The sequence below is a fragment of the Rhipicephalus microplus genome, chromosome 6 (assembly GCF_043290135.1).
Source record: "Rhipicephalus microplus isolate Deutch F79 chromosome 6, USDA_Rmic, whole genome shotgun sequence".
NCBI classification, from domain to species: Eukaryota; Metazoa; Arthropoda; class Arachnida; order Ixodida; family Ixodidae; genus Rhipicephalus; species Rhipicephalus microplus.
The window spans coordinates 142,634,623-142,645,508 of NC_134705.1; the positions used below are offsets into that span (position 1 = coordinate 142,634,623).

The 10,886-nt window shown below is 47.9% G+C and overlaps 1 protein-coding gene across 1 annotated transcript; it reads left to right on the top strand.

The window, feature by feature from the left end:
* Nucleotides 1-210: 210 nt before the first annotated feature.
* On the top strand, nucleotides 211-6,879 carry LOC142764973 (uncharacterized). The gene is made up of 3 exons (XM_075865520.1): nucleotides 211-539; nucleotides 4,204-4,463; nucleotides 6,376-6,879. Exons 1-3 carry the CDS (start codon nucleotides 232-234, stop codon nucleotides 6,861-6,863), a joined length of 1,056 nt encoding a protein of 351 aa, XP_075721635.1. The 5' UTR covers nucleotides 211-231; the 3' UTR covers nucleotides 6,864-6,879.
* The last annotated feature ends 4,007 nt before the right edge of the window (nucleotides 6,880-10,886 follow it).

Below are 10,886 nucleotides of genomic sequence, written 5' to 3' on the forward strand. Positions count from 1 at the left end.
TATTAATAAAAATATAATTTCTTGTGATTTTGGTGAGCATCAAAATTTCTTATAAAATTTGTCATGTATTTATTCTATAACGACAATTATTTCAAAGTTGCATATTATTTTATAAGATCAGACTCAACTTTCGGCCAATCCCCCAGAGTGGGTTTGAGTCACAGTAGAAGGAGAAAAAGAACAAGAACGTGACACGCGACGCACGAGCAATTGGAGAACGAAGCAGGCAAGATGGCCGCTGTCGAGTCTCTGCTGGACCGTTCCGTTCGCGCAGTCCGAACGCGCACGCTGCCGTCTCGAGTGTCGAGCCTGCAGGAACTGTGCCGGCGCAGGCTGGTCGCGACGCGTTCGCTGTCGCAGTGGAAGGCCCTGACGCAGGCCTTCACCGAGCGCATCCGGCGTCGGGCTTGCCTCTTCTCTCTCGTCCACTTCAGCGGATGCGGGGTCAACTTCTGCATGCAGCGATACTTCTCCGAGTCGGACCACACGACCTACTGGATCAGCTGCGAGCTGGACAGAAAGCGGTACATGGCAGTCAGGTGAGGCGTACGACAGTAGCGTAGCCGGGAGGTGGAACACTGGACCTGTGCCCCCCCCCCCTTCCCTTTTTTTTTCTCCATGGCACATGCACATAATGGCCATTTGCTTGCCCCCCCCCACCTTCCCCCTTCAGATCAAGAAGGTGCCCCCTGCCCCCGAAAAAAAAATATTCTGCCTGCCCCCCAGGCGTACGACCTCACGTATTTTTCAGGAATTATGTATCAAAAGATTCCTCCCCAGGCAGACGCGAGGGGAGCACCCCGCTCACCCGATGGTCTTGAAGGGTAAAAGCGGGGGGCAAGTATTGCCATTATAGAGAAACAAATGTACCAACGGGTATTCGCCTGTGAAAGGTGACGACAAACGACCAGTGCTGTAGCTGTGCGAGAGCCTAGGCCGCCTTTACGAGCCTTGCACTACGTAACCGTGCGTCCCTTCATTAAGACCTAATCTCCTAAATGTCTTGTGAAGGTTATGAGCGCCTGGATTATTGGCGGTAATAGTAGCCAGAGACTCCTGGTGTTGTATTCTAAGAACTGCTTACTGTTTGTTGTTATTCTCCTGAGAAGCCAGGAGTCAAAAGCAATCCAATGTGAAGAGGAAGACACCACTTTGTATTCATTTTCGTTGAAGCGCAGCATTGCTGCGTCATATACATACAAGTTCATTTTTTAGATGTTCGGGCTATGTCAGGCGTCCGTTGGAATCCGTCCACTGCCCTCTCCCATAGCAACAGCTGCGGGTGCGCACGTCCCTAGCAACCAGAGCCCCACCATGACACGCTTCGGCGTCGGCAGCTGTCAGCAACAGCCACGGGCGCACGCGCTTATCCTCGCCCCTAGCAACTGGAGGCCCCCGTCCTGCACATGAACATGACTTACCACCGCCTCAATGCAGTGCGTTTGAAACGCGTTTGTAGCGTTTGTGTTGCCAGCGTTTGTGTAGCGTTTGTGTAGCGTTTGTGTTGATAAGACGTTGACACTATGGCCTCATGGCCGTCAGATAAAACTACAGGTGCAGTGCTTCGCCACTCCTAGGATCTGCCAATTTTTTAACCGTGCACGCTAGCTACTAGAGCTGCAAACTCATACTGCATTTCTTGCGACAGAAAAACGCCACCTATGGCGAACGGCGCTATTGGCTGCACAGCGAAAAAAAAAACACCTTTTTATCGCTGGGTTCCCGCTTGTGAAACGCTGTTGTGGACGTTACGCAATGCATTCGCATTTCTTTAAAATTCCTTTCGAGGAGGTGGGGGCAATTTTTAGGGGCGAAGCTCCTTATAGCGGCACCCGTTCGTCCTGCGTCCCGTCGTAGTATGTAACCAGTCTTACACTTTGAACTGCAAACATTTTGACCTCCAAGGTGGTGCCGGTGAGAGATTCCTTCTGTGCGTTGTTGAACAACAAAAAAATAGTGCTCAATGTACACGCCAATAGCTGATAATGGGGTATGAGAGACAGGAGCATTCGGCTTTTAGTTAACGTGCACGCTGCGATCGCCTTTAGCAGCCATTGCATGTACATTGAGCACTATCTGAAGGGAAAGGGTTGCTACGTTATACCCGCTGGGTGTAACCACCTTAGTTTTAGAAAAGTTTAGCGAGCGTTGAGCCGCAGTGCCATGAATACAATGAACTAGTATATACCATGAATGAACTCGAGGTAGTTAAAGGTGGGAAGTAGGTACGAAGTGCAAGCTGTAAGAAAGTAAAAGCCGAATTCTCCTGTCTCTCATTTCCCATGCAGCCATTGGCATGTACATTGAGCTCTATCTGCCAGGAAAAGGTTGCTACGTCATACTCGCTGGGCGTAGCCTCCTTGGTTTTAGAAAGGTTTAGCGAGTGTTGGGCCACAGTGCCATGAATACAGTGAACTAGTATATACCATGAACTCGAGGTGGTTAAAGGTGGGAAGTAGACCCGAAGCGCAAGCTGTTAGAAAGTGTGCGTGTGACACCTCTCGTTTAGTCCTTGGAATGTCCGCTGGATGGCGGTGTTTCTATATGGTAGTATATATGATGAAAAGATGCGAGATGGTGGTACTTGGAGTGTTGAATAGATGGACAAACGGACACACAGACAGATGCATGAATGGACGCATGAACGGACGCAGGGGCGGATGCATGGGCGAACGCAGGAACGGACGCACGCACGGACGGCCGGATGGACGCATGGACGGTCGCACAGAAGGAAAGAAGCAATAACGAATGGACGGACGAATGCTTCGCCCCACTCTCCATTATTCACTCCGTGGATATGCTGTCAATTTTTTTCATTATTTCACTGAGGATCCTACAACCAGAACAACTGGTCACACTAAAATCACAAGTGGGTCTACTTAAATCTGTGGCTTCCATCCAAGATCATCTTCTTCCAGTTCAAGCGGTTATGATTCACAATGCTGGTTAGTTGAGTTGCATAGAATCAGCTTCTCCACAGTTGAGAGCCTACGTGGGACCAGCTGATCTGAGTTATTGCTAGGTAAACCAGCTGGTAAACTTTTTAACCGGCAGTATGAACCTGTCGGGAGAACCTTGAAATTCCTGGATCGAGGACGTCACCGGATGCGACGTTTTCAGGTTTTCTATAATTTCCCGGGGTTGGGGCGGCTTTGTGAAGGGAACATTTATAGCCAGTTTGCCTCGAAAATGAGAACACTTACTGAATAGAATAGTATGGAGAGCTGGGCGAGTTGGCTCCAGAACGCTTTGCTGTTTTACGATACATTCCTCGGTGAGCTCAAGCACATAGCCAATAGTTTTGGGGTACAGGTTGTTTCCGAAGCACAAAACAAGTTGCAAGGCATCTGTCATGCGGTGGACCAAACATTTGACAAAAAATTAGGAAAAAAAGTATGTTTGCCTTTCAAATTGAAGTGGAAAATTCGTGAGGTGCATGACAGGGGTAGTTTGTCTATTGCTCTTAACCTGCGGTCGTGTATATTTAGGTAAGACTGGCCAGTGCATTACCACTCACCTTCATGAACATATGAAATCTAACAATAGCAATCTCTCCCACCTAGCCGAGCATTGCAGCAGCTACCAATAATATATTGTTTGGTGTGACACAAACATTTTGTTTTCTCCCAACGACTAGCTAACTCTGAAAATAGCATGAGCCTTTCTTATCAGAGGGTGTACTTATTAATGCTGAAGCAGTCCGTCAATTGTACTGACAAGAAATTCATATTTTTGAGCCATGCTTGACAATTACGTTCTGCTGCGCGTTGTAGATACCACTTATGTTAAAATGACTGTCATGGTGTGTTTCACTTGGTGTTGCTTTTGTTTGCTTCGTTGTTTGGCCCTTTTTACGCTCACGCGCTTTCGAACTACCTTGGCCTATATATTTTGTGTACTTCCTTCAATAAACGTCGTGAGCTCTGATCCCTTTGTCTTCTGGCGTTTCGTTCTTCATCTATTCTGCGTGCGCCGAAATGTTTCCAACTTGTCCAACGTTTGCTGATATTTATCAGCAAACATTCGGATTTTCCACAACAGTACAAATTTAGTTGTTTGAAAACATGCCCATTTGCCTTAAGATATTTAGGACGTGATACAGAAATTGCTTTACACGCATTCAATTATATGCCACAAAAACTCAAAGGTCAATTAGAACTGCATTAAAGTTCAGAGGCTTCATTGGGGCTCTCTGAATGACAGGGCACCCAACTACAGCGCGGAAAGGCTCCTGGGGGACGACAACTTGTGGCACTGGGCTCTCCTCGACCACCCGCACGTCCTGTCTGTACTGGCAGTGGCGGCCAACGCGCCTGGCATCCAAGTGTACCTAATCACCCTGGCGCCTGACGACGGACTCGAGCACTTCGCAGGCGTCCTCGCTGCCAGGGACCTTTGCGTCCCCGAGCTCCACCTATGGAAGTTCCTGCGCCAGCTGTGCTCGGCTCTCATCTACCTTCGAGGTATGCTTACGAGAACGTGTGGCTAACCTTCAGGTAGAGTCACTAAACCACAATAAAGCTACATGGTTAGCAGGGGTGGCGCGAAGAGTCGATGAGAGGGAGGTAAATCGGTTGCTTGGGCATGTTGGTAGGGCATATTGGAGGGAAACAGCGCGAAAGATGAAAGACCAGGCAATGAAGGACACATACAATGTGTCCTTCTCCGCCTGGTCTTTCTTTTTGCACTATATCTCCCTTCAATGTGTGGGAGGAGACAGCCACATCAAAGATTTTTGTCCTGATCCCCCTAACCCCGCCTCCTAAAAGTAACAAATATGTTCTCCGTCTCCCCCCCCCCCCCCCCACAAGCCGCCGATCTTTTCCCTCTTCTACCTTCACCAAGAGAATTTCCAGGCCACTTCTCTAACAATGACTCAACACAAGTGTGCTCGCATGCACAGTCGCAAATCCGCAGTCTGAAGCTGACTACTTGAGTGCCCGAAAATCAAGGCAAACTGGGCGTGATCATGTGTACACAAAATAATGGCCTCGTACAAGACGTTCTTTTTGTTTCGCTGCTACATTCAACCTTTCACTGACTTGTGATGGCTTATAGCTCAGCGAAAGAACGTAGGAAAAAGACAAAGTAGAAAAAAAGTCACAGCTTTGTCGCAAAGGCGAAGCAATGAACACGATAGCAACAAATGTCACGCACAGAATGGCAAGCAGATCGAAAAGTGCCCCGCGTTTCTCACGCACAAAACGTGCTGACAGGTACAGATGAATGCGAATAAACGTATCATTTGTTACTTAGCTGCATTCAAAAAGCACGCTCTTTTTGCAAAAGGTGAATGCGCCCAATTGCAGTGACCTTTGCGCGCCTGGTAACTACAACAGCATCATTCCGGGAAAAGCTTCAGGACCGCTAAGTCGTAAGATGCTCCCAACCGCGAGATAAGGGCGCGCTACTGTGTGTTCACAGGATTTACGACCACCTACTCCCCTCCGCGAGGCTAAGTACGCGTGGGAGACATGAGCACCCGCCGCCGCGTGCTCATTGCGCCATTTTGCTGTTGATGCTCAAAACGCAATAGTTCCCCTTCGAGACATCTCCAGTGTTAAGTGGTAGATATATTGTCACGCGGTCATGACGTGGTTCAAGGCAGGAGACTGGGTGGTCAGATGAAATTGATTATTTGGGCGAACCTGTGCCCGGTAAACAGAAAGTCGGGTACCATTTATACCATTGCCATTTATTCCATCTACTAGAGCCTCGAAGCTTCTCGAACATCGTAGGCCTGGTTTACGATGAACGTAGAGTAACGGGATGATAACAAAACTTGGTGAAGGGAACGTGGCAATACAAAGCTTGCCATCTGAACGCTGGTGGACGTGCTTCTCCGTAGCTCAGTGGTTAACTGCTCGAAATTCCGACTCGGAGGTTCCGCGTTCGATTCCACGCACCTGAGTCTCTTTTAGGATTAGCCTTTCTTGCTTGCATTTTTATATATGTAGATACGTATACATATATGGTGCATAACATCGACACCAACTCTAACGCCGGCGGCGAAATCCTGCAGCCGAATGTGTCCATATGTTCGCTATTGCAATAATAGAGCAATTGTAGCGCAAGGCACAAAGGTTTCCATAAGGATTTCTCAGTAGAAAGCGTCTGGAGCTTTATTTTCGTACTGGTAAGAGTATTTAGTCTACTAGAAAGCATTATTCTACCAGAAGTCTGCATGAAATATTTAGCATCCTGTTTAGCTCTTTTTGTGGACCCACTGCCCCGAATAGGCGTTAGTACCCAGCTCAACCCCCGGACCAGGATGACTTGAGTGTCAACCAGCGTGAGAATCTTTAATTTCTAAGAAATAAGTGTAGCTCCCGTTGTAGCTTTGTGCTGCATTCGCATCTCGTCCACACGACGCAGGCCAGGGCTTGACCGTGGAGCCGTTCGACTTCTTTAACGTGTACCTGCGCCACGCCGACCTGGTGCTCAACAACGGGCTCGTCTGGAACCAGCGCCGCTTCGAGATCACCTCGCTGCCCGGTTCCTTGTGGTCGCACCTCCTGAGGCCGGACGATGACTTTGCCGCGGTCTACGCAGCCATCTCGACCACCGAACACGAGGCCACGGCCTTTTCGGTCGCCGTAGTCGTGGCTCAGCTGGTGGCGCTTGCCTACAGCGATGACCCGGCTGATACGATCAGTCGTCGGCGACCGTCAGCTTCGGGATGCCTGCAGGCCGTACACCGCCTGTACGGCATCGAGCTAGTCCTATCGCCCTGCTCGTACGGCCAGCAGCTGGTTTCCACGCTGGCCGAGATGTTTCGCACTCCCCAGCCCAATCTGGACGCTATCCACGACAGGGCTGATAGGATGTATGCATCCAGGACGCGTTTGGTAGCCCACTGCTGAAGAGCGGGCACACATAAGCCACAATTTTTGCGGGAAACGAATTTTGTTTACGTGAATACACGGCGCAGCCGTTTTCTGTTGCCCTGATCGTAATCATCTGTGTTGATAGTTTTTTTGTTGCCTAAAGGAAGCATTTTGTTGCATGTACAGACGGGCCCACTGCTTAAGGGAACACCTGCGTGAGCACCATGTTTATATTTCACGATCTTACGGAATAATTGCGGCTTAGATATTCATAAGACTACTGGTGGTTAAAAGTTCCGAATCCTTTTGACAGAATATTGACTATATTGACTTCCATGAAGATTGTTCATTAATCCACTAGCTCTTAGAGGGCCAGTAATATTGATGGTGTGCATTCGAGTGTTCCCTTTAACACTGTACCATACTGTACATTGAAGCTAGTGTTGGACTGAAATTTGTTGTTGCTCGGTAAACTATGAATACCTCCGTGAGCAAAATGTTAGGTTGCACGCGTAAGAGAACATACAATTTCGTATCAACAAGAGTAAAAAATCGTTTGCAGTCTCCATCGCAATGTCTTTGCCCATCTACGTGGCAGGCGGGCTCGGCAAGAATTGAGTGACACAGTGATCACGAAAACATTCTTAGTGCTTTTAATGAATCACCTCAAGGCTTCGTTTTATCCCGCACTCATGCGAGACGTCACCTGGCGTACCCCACGTGCACTCTTTGGAACACTTCACGTACGGCTAGGTCACAGTCTCCTGGGAAAGTAAAGCCCATTACGACAATATACTTACCCGGCCAACCTAGAACACCCAAGCGCTTCTAGGATTACGCACTCTTCTCAGCAAATACCTGGACTACTAGGGAATTCTTCAAGAATGGGCCTACCAAACTGGACTTGGACAGTGCATGTAGTATGCTACTATAACTATCCATGGCGTCGTCGACTCCAAGACGCCTTGTACACTTAATGATGATTGCTGTGGTGGTGATCCTCTGGTTGCCACAGCACACTTGTCTTTCGCTACGCGCTTCGCTATCCAGGTGCTTTGACATAGCTGACCTACAATAGCCAACTGAAATAACTTTTGAGGCTCGTGGGCACTATGAAACGACAAGGAGGACGAAGCTGCTTGGCATGAGTGCAGGAGCGGACTTTAACTCAGTTGGAATGCCGCAAATTCCGCAAGGGACAGCTCCAGATTATTTCGATCACCTGGGATTATTTAACGTGCCCTGAAATCGCACAGCTCGCAGGCCTCTGTCATTTCGATCGCATCAAGACATTACCGACACTGCAAGGATTGAACCCGCGTCTCTTGGCTGAACACGCGAGCACTGTCACCACTAAAACACCGTTGCGCCCGTGTAATGCAGGCTCAATTATATCCAGCACAAGAGACATTCGCCACTGCACCTCGCTCATTCAGTAACTTTGAGGAAAGCATGGGCAGTTGTGGGGGATTGAAAGCGATGTAAGAAAGGTATCAAATTGCATTTAGAGGTGCGCATTCATGATGCAGCTAACGCAGCTCTATGAGAAATGTCTCGCATGTCAAGAAACAGCACCGAAAGAAAACCAGTACAGAAGTACAAGAGAGCGCACAAGGCAGCGCTCGTCTCTTCTTGGCTTGTCTGCCTTAAAACAAGTGAGTGTTCGCGTGCGGTAATTTTGCCCTCTCCTTTCTTTTTTTTTGACGAAAGGGCTCATTTGAACCTTTCCGAAAATTAAAAACGCCTGAATAGTTTATTAAGCAGCATAGAATGTCAATTATCTGTTCTGTCTTCAGCCTACGCCAAGGGTTTTGCGTGGCACTGGTTCAAGCGCAGAAACTGGGAACGAGAGAGAAGGGGTAGACAAGCACTTACGTCACTGTACTAAATCATTTTCAATTCTGGTGCTCCAATCAGTGTTAGCTATGAACCAACAAGCTCCATTGAACGCCGTTCACGCGTGGCTTCGTGGTTCAATTTTACAGCGCCTCTTCAACACCCGCGGGCTAAAAGATGAACGTATAAAAATAGTTATCGTGGATTGCAGTCTGTAACGTTACTAGACGTCTCGTCGTCCCAGTGTTTGAGCAATCGATTGAGAGAGGGAGCACTTGAGGCGAAGTGCTGAGTGAGCGACTTGTCGTGCACTGCTTTGAGTATGAATACCCGGGTTACGTAAGTTGGTAAAAGTACGGTTCCACAATAAAATTTTAATAATGACAAGCTGGATTACCTTGGAACAGATCTTTACTATAGTGGTGTTCTTAAAGATTCTATGTGTACAGTAGAACCTCGTTCATACTATTCAAAAAAATGCGACTCCCCGTCCCCTTTTAAGTACACGTTATAGATGGCTATCTAGCGAAGCTCAAAACGCGCGATGCTTGGTTATTATCTATATTTTATTCAAATCTTACTGAATTATTGGTTGCGTCTTTATGATCTGCCTGCTCCTCGGTGGTATGAATCACGAGTGACCTTACCATTCGACAGTAAAAGAAAAGCTGCTGACGGCACAGTTGGCTGAGGGGGAGGGTAGCTACGTCATTCCAGGCTGAGCCAATCACGTGCCTCTATATTTTTATTCTGTTCAAGGCGAACCATTTCTTAGCAAATTTCAGCGACTTTCAGCGTATCTATCTATCTATCTATCTATCTATCTATCTATCTATCTATCTATCTATCTATCTATCTATCTATCTATCTATATATCTATCTATCTATCTATCTATCTATCTATCTATCTATCTATCTATCTATCTATCTATCTATCTATCTATCTATCCACCTACAATTTTTAGCTCTCCTGTCCGTTTCAATAATTATATCAATACCAAACTAGGTATTGCATAACATGACTGTATGAAAAACATATTTGACTAGTCTAAACATTAAAATCATGACATATATGTCATGAATGTCATGATATACATTTCATGGTCCTGCAGCTCTTGCGGAGGTTTAGTTCACATGACGTGTTGCAAAACTGATATGGTACGGCATGATTGCATGAAAAACACAAGTGACAGACCTAACATAATAATTATGAATTGCGTGTTATGTAACAACATGACTACATGCCACGCTCATGATGCGCTGGTGGCCTTTTCGCTAGCTGAACTTATACCAAATTTAGTATTAAGAGACGCAAGTGGATGACCAAGGTATGACACTGGTGCAAACATGATAAGCATGAGATGAGTGTCATGTAACATCATGACTACATGCTGCACTCATGATGCGCTCGCGACCATTTCGCTAGCTTTACATATGCGAAATTTGGTATTACGTGACGCCGATGGATGAGGAAAGTATGTGACTGGTGCAAACATGATAATAATGAAATGCGTGTGATGTGAAAACATGACTACATGCCACAGTCACGGTGCCAATACATGTCGACGTGACGCGGTGCGCGTGCTTGTCGTTATTCATTTCGTCGCGTCACGCCGGCGTTCCCACGCTAGGCGCCGGTCCTGCCATATACTCGCAGACACCCGCCGCGCTGCGTTGCTTTGACGCATGCGCGTTACAGCGCGTCCAGCGTCCCTCCGTCACGAAAAGATGGGAGACGCAGTGCTGTCTGGGTGACGCGTCGGCGTGAAATGCAGGATGTCGCATTTTGCGCCGGTTGCTGCCGACCCGCGCCGACGGATTGATTGATTGATTGATATGTGGGGTGTAACGTCCCAAAACCACTATATGATTATGAGAGACGCCGTAGTGGAGGGCTCCGGAAATTTAGATCACTTGGGGTTCTTTAACGTGCACCCAAATCTGAGCACACGGGCCTACAACATTTCCGCCTCCATCGGAAATGCAGCCGCCGCAGCCGGGATTCGAACCCGCGCCCTGCGGGTCAGCAGCCGAGTACCTTAGCCACTAGACCACCGCGGCGGGGCCCGCGCCGACGGATGCTGGTTGCGCCTGGCATACCACTATACATCTTTTCACAGGAGGGAAAAAAAAAACACCGCCATGATGGGCTGCGCGCGAGAGCACAGAGGCCAAAGGCGCAGCCTTATCAGTGCATTTTTGAAAGGTCACGCCAATTCGCGC